This window comes from Aptenodytes patagonicus, chromosome 5, assembly GCF_965638725.1.
Source record: "Aptenodytes patagonicus chromosome 5, bAptPat1.pri.cur, whole genome shotgun sequence".
Classification (NCBI taxonomy): domain Eukaryota; kingdom Metazoa; phylum Chordata; class Aves; order Sphenisciformes; family Spheniscidae; genus Aptenodytes; species Aptenodytes patagonicus.
Window position 1 is genome coordinate 3,094,408 of NC_134953.1, and position 17,039 is coordinate 3,111,446.

Consider the following 17,039-nt stretch of genomic DNA (forward strand, 5'->3'; position numbering starts at 1 on the left):
ACTTGTCATTTTCAGGGACTTCACTTGACCGTTTTCACCACGTAGCTCTTAAAATCTAATTTTACAAGGCAATAAAATAACACCTTTTGATTATTTCATTTTTGTAAAAGTTTAATATCCTAGAGTAACATTAATAATTTTTATTCTGTGAACACACAGTTGATGCGGCACTCTTCTTTGCAATTAGATTGATAAGACAGCATAAAATGACAATTACTACAAAAGAGACTTGGTCTGCAGCTGCTCCCTCCATATGCTTTTTCTGAATACAAAACAGTCTTAAACAGATGACAATTACTGCAGAAGGGCTTAAAAACCTTTTCTTTTTGAGACAAAGTTAAGCCACAAAATTCAGATTTAGATCCAGAGTTCAAACGGTCTATCTGGGGTTAAACAAGCCCCATGTTAAATCTGTTTTAGAAGGACTTGCCTTCCACAAACCTCAGATATCCACCTCGGGTTAGTCAGTCCTCCTATTTTCCCTAAATTCTCTTCCACTCATAACTGCCCCTACCTACATCCAACCTTCAAAGTATTTCGAATAGCAAAATCTTATGTTCTCCTATGCCTTCTAGAAACCAAAAAAGGAGGAAAAAACAAATTCAAGAAGAATATTGACAAATTCAGAAAGGTTAAGTTGACAAAAAAATTATTGGTTCTAGAAAATCAAGAATTCAGTAAGAGACTCAGAAGTTTCATTTATTTTATCTATTCAAATTATTTGAAAATATATTCTATAAATATTTCACAACTCTGGCTCATTTTTTCCTCTATTTAGTAACAGTTCCTTTACAGACTACCTTCGTGGTGTCCAGTGCAGTTAGCAGAAACTTCAAAGCTCTGCATAAAGCAGGAGACTGAACCTCCTGAGTTCTCCAGACTTCTCTGTCAATCTAAATTATCCTGTGATCTTACAAATACAAAACTGGACAAGGAAGACAAAAAAATTAAAAAAAAAAAAGGAAAGGAAAAAAAGGCAGAGGGGCACAAAAAGCCCAAGATTTTTGTTTGGGTGTTTTGGGGGCTTTTTGAGGAGATGTGTGTGGGTCTTGAGGCTTTGAATAAATTGCTGGAAAAACAGTTTTTTCATTTTTAAACTCTCTGGAGTTGTTTCACTTATTTACAGTCCCAGTCTTCCAGGAGAGGGGTTTTGATCCTTTGCTACATAAACAGGTAATCTAAGAACGAGTAACTGCAGATTCCAGACATGACACTTGCAGGTTTCTCTTTGATGAGATTCAAAAAGAAACATGATGCGTGCCGTGCTGTCACAGGTTAAGGTAGTATATGACCACAGGCTATAGCTAACGCTATAGGAACAAGACTTCTGACATGTGAAAAAGCCAGTCCAACAGACCCAAAGCGTAACGTGGTGGAAACAGAAAAAAATACCAATGTAGAAACAAGGTGCACGCTTTAACACAAATTTGGGCTGCGCGCAAATTTTGGGTGGAAGCTGAGAAGTCTTGAAACCCTCAGGGCAGGGACAATAAACAAAACCTGTTTCTAGTGGCTAGTTCACGCTGATTGCAAGTGGTTTACAAATGAAGTGTGATCAGCTTATGGAAGGAATTACATGATGGGTTGACTGCAACAGCAGGAGCGTGGCTTAATGGCCTTTAAGCTTTCCATCCTATTTTTCTCCTTTTAGAAAATAATGCATTTATTTTGAAAAAGGATCAGATAACATTCCCGATATTTGACAGGGGATCCCTCTTCACTTAAGCTTCTGAGGTCAAATGGGACAACTCGAATGTTAGTATGTCGAATATAAAATTAATACTGCACATTTTAAAACTGAAATACACTTTCTGCATAGGAAAGTACTTTTCAGTGCTAAGTTAAGAACAAAATTGTTGAAGGTGGAGTTCAACATAATTTGATTAAAAAAGGCTAACGTGACAAACCCATTCTCAATGCCTTGTTCACCGCTTTGGAATATCTGCACAGAACAGTCAAAGCTTTAAAGGTTGTACTTTGCCTCAGTATAAAAACTGATCAAAAGAAATACCCACAGCCTACATACAACTTACCTGTCAAGACTCGTTCGGCCAGGCAGGTCTACTCCAGAACACTATAAAGGATAGTACATGAGTGCATTTGTACAATTTATGTTGTATATAAGTTCCTAATCTTACAGATACACACAGGACTACACATGCCTGAAAAATGACTTGAACATAAAGTTATATTAAAGTTGTATTTATAATGTTGAAAATAGAAAGTGCCCTACCATTGCCATGAACTGTATTTATAGAGAAGTTAGCCCAGATGGAGAAAGCTGAAGCAATGTTTCAACTCCTATCCTTTCCTTTCAGCATGCGACTGCTGTTTCTTTTCTTTTTGTCCCGTTAGTACTTCCTCCATAGATGAAGGAGGTGATGACTGAGAGAGAGCTCAGGGAGTTGTCCTACCCAGTATTAGCAGAGCTGACAGATGCCCTCCTCTTGATAGTGACCGTGAGCACGGGTTGCATTGTCATGCAGCATGCAGCCTTCTCCCTTACTGGTGACGTTATTCATTTTGTTAGGTTCCCTGCAGCTCCCATGATTCAGGCAGGTTTCTTCCATATTCCAAGATTAACAAACAACTTCTCAAACTACTTGAGGTTAGGTTGGGTTGGGTTTTTTTGTTGTTGGGTTTTTTTTTTCTAAACATCTTTCACTTATAGCCAGAAAACCCGGTTAAGAGTGGAGAAATTAAGGGAAGTGGAAGCTGTTAACTGTAATGCTTGAAGGTCCAGTAGAAGGTCCTGTGTTTGGGGTGTTTTGACGTTGCTCTATGTGTGTCTTACAACGGTTTCCTTATGAATTTCATCCTAACTTTGACCTGAAGGAAGGTAGCAGGTGGCAGATCTGACTGCAAGGAGCCATGGAGGCCATTGCAGGAACTCTGAAACACCATCAAGTGGTTTCAAGAGGTTTCCTGAAAACAGAATCTTAAATATCTTAACAGTTTAGTTTAATTAAGCTAAATGGACATGATTTAGCATGCATTAATCCATATTAAGTATTACATAATTTGTATTCATATCTGTGATGTAAAGTCAAGACCTGCCTAACATACACCTAAAACGAGGTAAGAAGCTGGGTTTGGCCTGGTATTGTTAAAAATATTGCAGAGCCATACCACATTATTTGCCACTACGCAACCTCAGACAGTAGCCATGCTGAACAAGCACGGTTTGTTTTAGAGGGCTATTTTTAAAAAAAGGCTCTTGCACGTGTAAATAGCTGACAATTTTAAGACAATATTGTTGCTATTTTCTGAGTGACTGTGGTCCAGATTCACTTCCCATTTAATGACAAGTGAAAGTTCTGAAAATGTAACCTGCACTATCACAGGCAAGGTAAGATAAAAAATATATTGCTTCAGTATTTCATGCACGTATACTTCAAATAAGCTGAACATTGTTATCAGATGCATCATTAGCACTTCTGAACACATTTACTGCCGAGAACCCTAAGCAATCCCACAAAACTCAAATGAGCTGGACTTGTTTATGAAGCTTGACTGACACCTGTCAGTGTTGGCTATGTGCAGTCCAGACACAAAAGCGCTCATCTCAATGTTCAACTTCTAGAAATTAAGCCTTGCATTTCAAAAATTGCTTTTTTCTGAAGCGACCTCCAAATTCCCCCTTTCGTGTCCTTCAGCGGTTCTCTTCCTAATCCAAACACACATTCAACCACAAAACTAAGTTTTTGCAAAGCAACACCAGAGCCTTTGGAGATGATCATATTGCACTTGACTACTGCGTCAAATACTTTTTATACTCCTCAGGTTTGCAAACAGCAAATATTTCTGCCACTGAGTGCTAATTATCCCTCTCCAGAGGGAAGATAAATACATTACTGATCTATCTCCTGAGCAAAATGTTCATGTTGTCACTGTCCAACTGCAGCAGAAAGTTTCTACTATCTCCCTTTCAGGCTAGGGCATGCTTAGAACAAGTGCATATGCACGTACACACGCAGAGATATATTACACTATGCCAACACACAGAAATGTACCTGAAGAGAAGCTTTTCCTCTTTTGAATGCAGGTGAGGATTAAATATAAGTTAAATTTCAAAACTGACTGGGGAAGTACCTAACTCACATTGACCTTTATTTGTATCGGAAGAGGGGCCCTTCGTGGGCCATAGGTATGGCCAGTGGATCTACGTCAACATCAAGCCAAGGTCCCCTGCTCTTACAAACTCTAAATAAGATAATGTTAAAAGCAAGCCTCAAATAAAATAAAATAAAATTGCCTTTGTAGTCAGAAGGTGTAAAAAGGACATTTCGGCAGAACCTTAGCTTGCTGAGCAGGTGGCTGAACAATTTTATGGAAACAATGCAGTCAGAAACCAACCAGGGTAAGTAAGCATCTCCCAAGTAAAGAAGAACAAGTCTGTGCAACCAACACAATGCTGCAAAGAAACAACAATACCTTCCGCAGTATATAAACACTGTAGGGCTTTTGGCTTTGTTAGATGCAGCTTAATCTGGGAGTCTTTTCTGTAGAGAAAACTCTGAGAGCTTTGCATTGTATCTATATGAATTTCACCTCTACCCTTGAGAGAGTAAAGCTAGAGTTCCCTGTTAAAACCAAGTCAGATAGGCACCACCCTGTCCTGTTGTTAATTGATTTTCCTTTCCCCCACTTTTAGGATGCAAAGTACCTGTTTCCTTGGCGTATACACAACTTCTGTGTTTACACATGCACGTACAACTTGGCAGAGGTAAAATCTTCCTATTCGTTATAGGCTCTGCACTTTACCGTTAAAGGTCGAGCAAAAGGAAAAGCTAAACCAAACACAAAGCAAACTATAATGGGAGCTATGCAACACAGAGAACTACAAAACAACAGGTGTCTTTGGCAACAGGCTTTCACATGGAAAAACACAAGAAAATAAACAGAAAGCACAAAAAAAGACTAGAAGAACAAGCATTATTCTTCAAAAAACACAAAACAACCCAAATTAAATTTTAAAGAGCACCCAAAACCAGAAGACTTAATACATTACAGTTTCCAGGTAGAAGAACAAGAACAAGAGATTGGATATGACCCTTTGTTGTATGTCACTTCATTAAAAAATTTAAGATGAACAGCATTAATTAGTGGATGGATGGATTCACCTCCAAGAAATTAATCTTGGCTAATATTGTTGACATAGTTTTGTTTGTAAACAGAATTTAAACAGTGCAACAGTGGAGTAGGAGGACATATACATAGACGGTATTCTGGCATATACTGAGCAGTGTCATAGAAAGTTACTTTCTCTCCACGTTACTACCTGAAAGCATACCTTTAGTCTGCAAATACAGAGCGACTTCACTGTAAAAGTGAAAAAAAATCAGGTCTTGTGTAAACTGACATCACATATTTCCAAGGAGATTATCATCTCCGCAGTTCCCAGCAATCTGAATTTATTTTCTTTTGAAGGAACCACTTTGCAGCCTATACTTGGTTTCCTTTTAGATTATGTAATTTTATTTGTTCTGGAGTCAAAAGTAGAGAAAAGTGAGTATTTTGGCTTTAAGCAGGGACAGTATTATTCCAAATCATAAGGAATCAAGTCCTCTGATGGCCTACACTGCTGCAGCAGAACATGTTTTATAAGAACGGAGACTGAAAGATGTGTTTTTATCCTACCAACAAAAGCAACACCGTTCTCTACACACAGCAGCAGTGGTCCATAATAGGCTTGCTGACAATAGGCAAAGGGTCATCTCGCGTGGCAAGAGTAGCCTCCAGCATGGATTAAAAATATAAGAAAAACATTTGACGTACTTGGATCTGACAAGATTGAGTCGGTTTTCGGCAAAAATTGGTCACAGCGGACTCCTTGGTAGCCCTCTTTGCACCTGAGAAAAAGGGGATAAATGACAAACATATGCATGCGATAGTAAAAGGTTAATTTCAAGGTAGCAAAATCAATTTAAATTCTCCCTGCCAACGCCGCGAGGGACTTGCATATTTACAGTTATTTCAACTATTAGGGAAGCGAGGTTATTACTGAAACACAATGGAAGCACGTAAAATCATTTGTTTTTCAAAAAATTCCCCTCAACCCTTTTTGATTATTTCAGAAACTATGAAAAGAAACGTCACTTAAGCAGAACCCTTCTTTCAGATATCAATTCAGTGAAACAATCAAAGAAAAATCCTCTATAGACATATTTGTAATAAAATAAACTCATTAGGTAACACAAAGCTTTACAAAGCTTCTGTACTGTACAAGCCATCAGATTAACAGCTTGTTTATCTTTAGCTGTTTGAATAAGTAGGGAACACTTACCCAGCCATTAATTTTAGGCCTAGTTTCTACTGTGCTTAAAAGATAACATGTTTAGGTATGATAGACAATGTCAGGCATGGTTTGTAAGTGAACAGTCTTAGATGTCCGTGGGATTAGATTTTAAAGCACATAAACCAGAATACCCTCCTGCCTTAAAAAACATGAAGCGGCTTTGACTGAGAATCTAATACTATTATTTATCTTGAATCCTTACTTTGAAGAAATTCCATTTGCTGCATTTGGACTGTTCTCAGAAGTCTCTCTGTCTCTCATTTCAACTAAGTGTATCAGAATCAGGCCTTTAATTATTTATTTGCTAAGCAATTTTTCAGGGAAAAGTGATGGACACTTTAATTATAAATGATAGCAACAAGGACTCCGTATGTCCCAAAGCTCTTGCATATCGTATAAACAATATGCTCAAATCAGCATCACCACCTTCATTAGGATTGACAACTGCAGCTTGAATTATGTGATGATGTCAAGAAGGGAAGTTATCTGCTCCTTCACAATGTTTCTACTCAGGCTTCCTCTAAAAGTTGCCTTTTAAAATGCTTTTGGGTTAATAAATTAATGCTTCAGTGAGAAGTACATCTCACCAGCCTTGATTCAGGGATTAGAAAGCACATTTGTGAGCAAGTATGTAAATTATAAGAATTGCCATCAGACCCCCAAAAGTAGTAAAAATCTACAGTAAGAAGAAGATTAAAAAAAAAAAAAGGTATTATTTAAAAACCTCCCTTTTGGCCTTTCTCCGTGAAGGATACTGAGTGCTGCCTTGGAGATCAGCTTCTTACTGGTACTTGTCTATCTATAAAATGACTGACTGGGAAAAACTGAATTCAGATCCTATGGTAGTGGTCACAAGTTATCAGTCAAGGAAAAATGTTCTAATTTTTTTCTTAAATGCAAAATATTCAATTAAAATTGTCCACTAGTCAGAAAAACTGAAAAAGTCTCCATATACTCAGACGCTGCTGCATGCATTTTTTGCCTCTGATTATGAAGTATCAGAAGTTGCCTCACATCAAAGAGAAACTCTTCTTTGCAGTCTTGAGAAGAGTTGGTAGACCTCATTTCGAAGCTTACAACCTACATGGTTGCGTTAGCATTTTCTGTTAACTTTTTGACATAAATTTGTACCTGCCTCACTTACTATTACCCTATTACAGAGTTAAACCTCTCTCTGCTAAACTGTTGGTCTGCAAGTCATAGAAGCGTTCATCACGTAGCCTAATTCCACAACTGAAAACTTTGATGCTACTTGTGAGGATAAAGAGTCAGAGAGTGATAACTCCTGGAAGAGCTGTACCGAGTGCTCATCGGCACGTGTGAACACCCGTCAGCCAAAGGCAGGCAGAGCAATGCTGCAAGTACCCTCGCGGCAGCGGGAGCAGCCCCTTCCCGTCCTCTCTGATGGCCTCTGGGGCACATCTGAGCCAGAAGCTCTGCTGCCTTCCTTTCCTTACCACTCCATTCCTCACGTAACGGAACAGAAACCTTAGACTATCTTCACCTGACAGCTGAGAAACAGCGTCTGCGCCATTTATTCCCCTGCCAGATGGTCCAGGTAGTTAATTGCAGTCTAGGTAATGAATTGTTCACGCCAGAATTGAAGGAGAGAAATTTTGCTACTGTTAGCTGCTAGGGTAGATTTGGGGGGGTCTCTATTCCAATCCTACCAACTGTCTTATGGTCCAAATCAAACATCAGAAAATATTTTTTGTATCTTGCAAAAATTGCTGTGGATATTTTCACCTTCCATTTAATGTTGTTTGCACGAGTTACATTTTATCTGTTGCAAATACAGCAGATGCCGATAAAGTTGGTGGCCTCAAAAACAATCTGATGGGAGACTCCTGTAACTGGTAAAGTATCACCCCAGTACAAGGCTCTAAGTTAGATGTGTTTCCATGTCTGTCTTCTCCTGACTTTGTAAGAGCAATGGGTTGGAACAGAATATATCAGAGAGTCACTTATATTTACAACTTCTCCCTTGTAGAACGCAGCATCCCCGGTACCTGACTGAATTGCACGCTGCCACAGCTATGCTGTGTAATCTGCAGATAATGATGGGGATGGATTTCTTCTCTTAAAAATGTATTTGCTATCATATCAAACTATTATTTTTACCCTGACTATATCATACGTATACTGCTGCTTGTCTGCCCCACTGTGAAACTGGAGCACACAGTAATCAGCTCGCTGACTGACCTGGATGAGTCTGAAGTAACATTTTCACTTACCTGTACACTTCGATGAACATGCCACAGGAGAAATTTTTTTTTGTTACTTTCAAAATTTATTACAGAGGTGGCTCATATATCAAAGAATAAATATAATCTTTTAATGTAACAACGTAATCTTACACTAAGACAACTACTATGGCCATACGTAGCTTGTTCTTCAAATTATGTTAACTTTTTCAGCAAAGACAAAAACTAAGTCTCCTAGTTTCATTAACAAATGATTTCTGAAATCCGTAAGACACCAAGTAATAGCAATAACTGCTCTGCTAATATCACACCGAAGTTTAAACCTCTGTAATTAAGTCTTGTGAAATTGAAGTCTTGTGGAATATACATTTGACAGTTATAACGTATACAATATAACATTACAATAGAAGCTGATCATGTTGTGGCATCCTATAATCTTTGCTAAAGCACCAGCCGTCCTAAATGGGCAGATGTCATAATTGTGCCCACAATACCTGACATGCACACATGCTGCTGATTAGCATCACACCTCTAAGGTAAAAAAAAACCCAACCACCCCCACGAAAAACCCTATTAAAGCAACACTGTTGTGTCACATACAGAAGTTCAGGAAAGTCCAACTGGGGTCGTTCGATATTGCCATATGCAGCAGCGTGAATGATCACATTCATATTTATGGATGTATTGAAAAAGCTGTGAGTAATCAGGGAAATCTTGAGAAACGCTTCGATGCAGCCGACTGTTTCAGAAATGCTCATTTGATTATATGACAAGCAAATGTTTATTAGATATGCCTTTAAAAAAAAAGAAAAAGAAAATCAAACTAGGACAAGATATCGCTCGTAGTGAAGCGAAAGCTCTGGTCTGCGTGTGGGACCCCGCAGCAAAGGACGGAAAGGGCAGCCTAAGCTCCATCCCAGCATCAGAAATCACTTCTGTGCTGAAGAGCTGCACTGTGTGAGTAGGCTCGGGCGCACGTTTAAGTGCAGACCATGGTGAAGGGCTCTATTAAATAGCGTTAATTACAGCCTCCTTGTAAAGTAAATACGAGAATGGAATTCGTTATTTTCCATTCAGATTTTCCCCAAAATAACTGTATCTGCCTAGGCTCTAGACGAAAAATATCAACAAAAATGTATGAATGGAATGATTTAAATCCTTCTGATTAAATGGTATGAAAAGAATCACAGGTAAAGCTCATCTGCAGCTGCTAAAACGCTTGCAAACAGTACATCCCTAAATGGTATCTGCTAAATTTAACTAAGGTTATTTTATCATGCGTTTTCACATCTTTCGTTGGCAATGTACTTTCTCTAGATTATGTTTTTTAAGGTCACCAAAGACAAACTGCATCGTGCATTGCACTTTACGGAATCACCCACAACATCCTTTGTGTGAAAACACACATGCAGAAACACATTTCTCATTCCTGGTGAGAAGTTTTTTCTTTCTACTTGAGCATATTTGCGCTTAAGTATTAACAAGCAAGCAGAGTATGAGCATTTATTCAATCCTTTTGTCCGCATTTTAATATTAAATAGTATTAATACATGTATATGCTAGTCAAAGAGATCACAGACACCTTCTTGTAATTGTTTCTTGCGTATTCAAACCTTATGGAGCCAAGGGAGATTTCAAATAAATGACTGCATCACACGTAGGAATAACACAGCACTCCAAATCCCTAGATTTCAGATGGGACACATTAGTAAAAAGTAAAGTGGATGGGGGCGAGGGGCAAATTGCACGTTAAGCGAAGCTGAAGAATAAAATATATCTAAAGCCAGCAGGAGAAAGGGAAGATATTACAAAGAACCTACTTAGAAGAGTTAGGGAAGGACATATAAAGCTTATGGCCAAGAAGCCATTACCATCACAGCTTACATTTTCCCCAAATACTTCCATATAGAGCTCCGTATCCCTATTAAACTGAAATATTTTAGTTCTCAAGAGACGGTAATGTACAGAAGGCAGGGGAGAGAGCGGCACCAGCAGACTGCAGAGGCTATGAAAGACGATAATGCTGTGAATCCCCATCTCTCTCCTCTTCCCCTACGATACTGCCCATCCGTTTGAAATGGGAGTAATTCTTTTTCTCCCTTAAGTGTGGTGATCACATTGCCTTTGACCGTGTTTAGAAGCATGCAGAGAATAGATTCTCTGCACAAAGTCCAGAATTTTGCAACCATAAGATATGTGAGTTCCTCTGAAATGGGAATTTTGCAAATGGCATTTGGAACCTCAGTGACAGACTACGCCAGAAGACAAAGCTGTAATACTATACATCAGGAAAATAAGCATATCCTAGGCCAAAAGTGAGGTGTGACATTCAACAGAAATGTCTTAATAGTGCAGTGCCCAAAAGATGAACTTATATAAACCTATAATCTGATTCTAGCCTCATAAACAGAAGTAATCCAATTTGAAAGATGGAATGAATAGTACTTATGAAAAATGAAAGTTAATTTTTGCAGTGTATCCAGACCAGCGCATGTTTCCTTCCACTTGTAAAAGCCACAAAATGACAATCTCAAAACTGCTATTTATTAGAATTATCTACTTCATAATTTCTCTGGATCACTTACAAATTATCTTCTCATGACACCATTACTGCTGTTGTACTGACAATCAGATGCCAGTAAGAGTACGTACTGCATCTCTTATTTATTCTCTAAGGGAGGAATCAGAGGTCATGATAAAGAAATATTCCAGTGGTCTAAAAATTTTGATCAAGTATTTATTTTCACACAGAGAATGCAATGTGCTTTATCCTGGGTTAGAGAGCCAGTTACGCAATAAATATACAGTAGCAAGCCATGACGTTGCATAGACCATTGGGTTGTCCCACAACCTAGCCTGAAATATGCCGTAAACAATGAAAAATAATTCCTCTGCTCTGCAGGTAAGCTAAATACAGACTTTTCTGCTTGCCACTAGAATGACCTTAACTGGAATCAATGGAAATTTATATTTATTATTGTGACTGTTGTTAGGTAAAGATTTTATTCACAAGGGAAGAAAAAAGTAATCTTAACAGTGAGGGTCAGACAGGATGCCTTGTCATTTAACACGTGCAGCACGCCACTACAAGCAGAAAACAGGCTTCCTAGATTCAACAGATTAGACCACTGAATCACAATTTAGAATTTTCCTCAGTGGATACCATGCTCAAAGCCAGACAGAAAACGAACCCTTCATAAAAATCAATAGTTTGTTGGTCAGGCGCTCACCTGAGAAGTAAGAGATTCACATTCAGGTTTTGGTGTGAAAATGAAGCATTAAAGACTTGAACCCAAGTTTTCTATATCGCAGACATATCCTGATCACTTGATTATTATCTGCTCTAGGAAGGACTGCTCTTGTATCGCTCTTGAAAAAAAATCAGAGATATTCCATTTCAGCTCAAAATAGATTGGAGGGGGGGGGAAGGCAATGAAAAAGTTTCCCACACAGCTCTAATCATGTGTGAGTGAAACAGTCACATGCTGAGCCTTGGACAGAGTTACTACTGTTATCAGGTAGTTGTTTACACCCAACAGAGTTTGTAGTGAAATACTAACCAGAAGTAATATTTTAACTGCAAATCAGCTAATGGTTATTGGAGACTTTTCCAGAAATTGCAGGGCTCAGGAGACAAGGTATATATCGAGCAGTGCTGGCAGAGATGACATTTTTCTCTTTGCAAATCTGTTTCTGCAGTTTCACAACGGAAAGACTTTGTCAAGTTGATATGACTTTTCCCAATATTGTTTCATAAAAGGATCACGCAGCAACTTAGAGGAAAAGGCTTTTCTTAATTGTGAGAGTGACCGCGGGCGTTGGACCGTAGGAGCTCCCACTGCAGGCGGTCTGCTGGCAGTAAGCGCGCGGAGCAGGGGGCACAGACGGGACGAGGAGTATGAGGAAGGGTGACAGCCCCTAATACAAAACCAGTTACAAAAGCCTACCATAGCAACAGGGGAAACTGCCCTTCATTAATTCCTCCCTTGATCTATTTAACACTCCAACATATATAATTGAATAAAGCTCAGTCTCTTCCTGAAATGAAACACTGGACTTTAAAACCAGACGGAAAAAATGCAGTTTTTCCTCAATTGTTTCCATGAGTGACACAGTCTATCTACTTCATCACACTCCCACCTATTATAGAGAATCGCTTTTTAAAATACGCTTCGCGCTGGCAAGCTCTATCCTTCTTCCTTGTCCAAAGATGACAAACTGTAGCTATTTTGTAATCAGACTTTTAAAATGCACCGGTGAGATCTTCCATATGGATTCACTATCTAACACAGCCTTCCGGTCTTGCTTGTGGTAATTTTATTAAAACCCATAATGCAATCGTCTAGGTCATATACGACCACAAAAATCCAGTACCCTCTACTACTTTATATCACTATGGTAAAGCAATTTCCCTAGCCAAACCACCTAGTTACCCAGTACTTACAGACACCATCAGTAAGCAAAGCAGACAAAGCAAACAGGGATTTTTGACCGCCCTTCATAACCTCAAACACAAATAGCCAGAGGCTTTTAGCACCAAGAAGCAAAAATGATACCTTTTGTGCAAAAAAGTGTAAACAGAACCAGCCATTAAAAGGTATGTTTAGATAGGTGGGTCTTTAAAACGCCGTGGATTTATGACTGCAGCAATATGTGCAGCTCCGTTACTTTATGCACTCCTTGCATAAAGCTCTAGCCCCTACGGTCTATGCTATGCACAAAATATAACCTACTAACTAAAATTAAACTAGAATCAATATAAATAGATAAAATCAACTAAATTAAATTAAAATGAACACACGGCATTAGAAAGAACAAAACTGGGGACCCAATAAGGAGCTGGGTAAAGACACAGTATTTCTTGAACACAAACATGAATCCCTTCAGACGCAAAGGCCAGAACACCTACCCAGGACACTCACGCCCCTCCTCTTTTTCTTTTTTCTTTCAGATTTTTTTTTTCCTGAAATAATCTCCATAACAGAGATGCAACTTACTGTACAGTAAAGGTTTCATATCAGGGTTTGAACATACTTTATTTTTTGAAGACCTTGCAATCTATTATGTGATAGAATAAAGATGTGTACCTGCCTTTTCTTTTTCTTTTCTTAAAGAAATAAGGATGACTATTGTGTAAAGAAAGAGTACAATTCTTACAGAATGGACAATATCAACTTTAAGAAAAAAAAAAAATCACTTTTCTGTCAATTTTCTTTTAAAATGTTGCAGCTGTTAAAGATAAGTAGAGCAAGTAACCACAAAGGAAATTATACTGAAAAGGCAGCCAAAGAAGAGTAAGAAAAGTTTTTTTCTATATCATTTGCCCTAGAACCAGGCTAGCTGAAACACTCTAACATCAATAGAGAAATTGAATCAGACTTTTTAAAAATCGTACTTACCATTGGTATAATTCACTATATTTTTTCAGGATGTAAATTGTCAGTGCACCTCTCTGAAATAGGGAAGTACTATTATGCTCTTGGTGCAAATGGCATAGAGATTAAAGGTCACAGCTACAAAAACCCGAGTCACTGCCCGATTCAGATAATAGAACTTTCAACTAAATTGTTGACTCCAGTAGTTCAGGCTCCTTTAGCCTCGGAGAAACTAAACGGGGATACTTAGTAAAATCTGAATTCTCTAAATCCTCTATGGGAACCATTGAACTAAATGAGGCTTTTAGCATTTAAAAAGGAGTTATGTGGGTTTGACCTAAATGCCTCATCCAAAGTTATGCAGGAACTACTGAATTATCGTTCCTCTCCTGATCTGGATAGTTTTCCTTCTTTGTCTTTCATAAAAGGTAGGCCAGAAAAAGAAATAAAAATTAACAAGAGGTGTTAGTAAAGCCACTCAAGCCCTCCAGACCTATGGCAGCATCTGAACTAATAATAATTTCCCTCCCCTCAACAACAGACCATTTTTTTTTCATTTGAAGGTGTTCCCTTAAAAAAAAAGAAGTAAGTTTCACATACTTCATCAGTGCACACAGCCCATGCAGAATTGTTACACAGTGGTTCTAGACTACAGTATTCACTTAAAACTCAGGTTAGGTTTTGTATCCGAAGATATAAATTTATTGTATTATTGATAATTACTTGGTATCAAATTTACTTGTGACATATCTACATGCAGGTCAACATTTTACACTAATACACAGGCTTTAGGCTTTTCATGGGATAAGAATTATCTTCACCCACTGAGGATAATGAAATCCTTAAGAAATTATTTTTGCCTTTTGTTTCCATAATACATATATCTGGATACAAGTCTTATGCATAACAATTTGAAATGGCAACTTAGCAATTGACTGTAATTTAGTTTCAACAATCAGATTGAAAAAAGGTTTTGCCTTTAGCTTTTTATTGTAGCAAGCATGTGAGAATTTGAGGAGCGTGCAGTTACAAGTCAGCAACAGGTAGTAGAATACAGTCGTGTTTCAAACCCTACTGAGTGGTGTATAATCACATATGTAGAAGGCACTGGAATCTAGACAGACCTACTTAAGCTGCTTGTCCCATCAAAATCAATGTATTTATTTAAATCCATATAAAACAGACAGATGCTTAACTTCAGTGCTGAATGGAGCCTAACTGACGTGAGCCTCCATCTCTGGGCTGCTACCACATCTATTACGTATGTCAAATCTTTTTATGTAGCTTCAAAGAAAAAAAAAACCAAAACATTTTACTTGTGATTGAGCTAGGATGAAATCCATGATTTCAAGAGATGACTTCTTCCCTTGTCCTCTATACTTCATTTTCCATCATATATTTTAACCACAAAATTTCTAGTTTTGAAGTCCTTTGTTTCCCTTTCAGCTGGAGAACAGTCTTTAGGTAAGACTGTATTCAGGAACTATCAAACCCAAGAGCATTGGGATGACTAGAGAGCAGACATCACGACAATCATCTGGTTTGTTCAGTCATCAACAGAAAGGAAATCTTTCCTTCTCCATTCTTAGCTCAATAATACAGAGCAGTAGTCTATTGTGTTGGAGAAAAATTCAAATCCGATAGGACTGCATTACTCTGCTGCAAAAAGCATGGCTAGAAATACAAACATGTCACAGAGAGAATTGGGCAGAAGCAGTCATCAAAAATAAATAGAGGGGCCAAGACTGACCACCATTTACATGCCAAAAATAACCCATCTGTAGAAGAAATCTAAGAGTCCTTCTGAAGTATTGCCAAATGTTTAGCTCTGGACATATTCCAATGGACAAGGAAGATGAAAGGAGCAAAGATGCAACACTTCCTTCTGAGATTAAGACTACTACTAAACAAAACGACAGAAACCCAAAAACTTTACTGGAGCAGAGTATGGAGGAGCACTTTAACTTCTAGTTTTCACAATAAAACTGGATTTGGAACAAGACTGGAAAAAGTAATCAAGAACATGCAGTCAATGTTGACAAGCACAAGGTCATGCTCACCTTATGCTAAATCTTTTAAAATCATGGTCCCATGATGCCATGTGATAAATGATTTACTACGGATGATAAATGAATATAGTCTTTCAATACGTATGGCATTCATCAGCTATGAGAAGGCTTTTGAATAAATGGAAAGTGATTTCATACCATATTCAAAGCCTCATGCAGCTAAGGCACAGATGAAAGCCACATTCAATACTTGAAAAAACAAATGAAAATGAGACCTTTGCTTTACATTATGTCTGCCCAAGATTACCATTCTTTATAAAAGCCCTTCAAAACCCTTCTTGAAAACATCTTTCAGGGACTGGACTTAGGTAGGAAAAAAAGATGTCTGAAAATCAATAAAGAAAGGACTAAGATATGTAAGATTTATAGATGCTATCACGGTGTTCGGTAGGAACCTGCCTCACCTTCAAGTGGCCATTTGTTAAAGATGGCAATTATAACAATAAGTGAGGCAATTCTGAAGAGAGGTGCAAACTCACTAGTAAGTAGCGCAACAGGTTTGCCGGGTACGTTGCTTTTACCAGTTTCCTCCCCACACATATTACAAGTCCAACATGAAAGTCTTTTGCTTCCAGCTACTTAACGAAAGCAACAGCCCTGGACTCTTTTCAAAAGCTTTCAAATATGTTTTTCACTTTATTTCATTGAGTATTTCCCAATTCAAAAATAGAGCCAAAAATACTCAGAGAAATTAAAGCCTCAGTTTCAAGCCCAAGCTAGAAGTACAACGGATCCTTTGCTTATCATGAAAAAGTCATGCAAGATTTCCAAGTCCAGCCCTGCAGATTCAAAAACGTTTTTCAAATTTCAGCAAAACTTCCTAATTAAGTTTTTTGGACAAATTTTAAAATACGCATAGGAACTCAGATGCTTGTCTAGTAATAATATCTGTATGGAATAACGCTCGTCACAGACTCCTCTCCTAAACAGCTCAAGGCCACATCAAGCCAATGCTTATCCACAGAGACAGAGTGCCTCTGCCAGACTCTCAAAACCCCTCAGTGATTCAGTGAGGTATTTGTTCTGTACCTGTTTTTACACCTGGTTTGGAAAGAATAATTGAAGCCACTCTGGAGGTGCCAGTTAAAATATC

General features: G+C 38.2%; 1 protein-coding gene across 4 annotated transcripts in view; it reads right to left on the reverse strand.

Moving 5' to 3' along the window:
• NRG3 (neuregulin 3) overlaps positions 1–17,039 on the reverse strand; it is a 427,079-nt gene that overhangs the window by 108,902 nt on the left and 301,138 nt on the right. For all 4 annotated transcript variants that reach the window (XM_076338348.1, XM_076338347.1, XM_076338349.1 and 1 more), the window contains exon 3: positions 5,779–5,852. In XM_076338348.1, the coding sequence (XP_076194463.1) occupies positions 5,779–5,852 (74 nt within the window). The remainder of the gene's footprint in view (positions 1–5,778; positions 5,853–17,039) is intronic.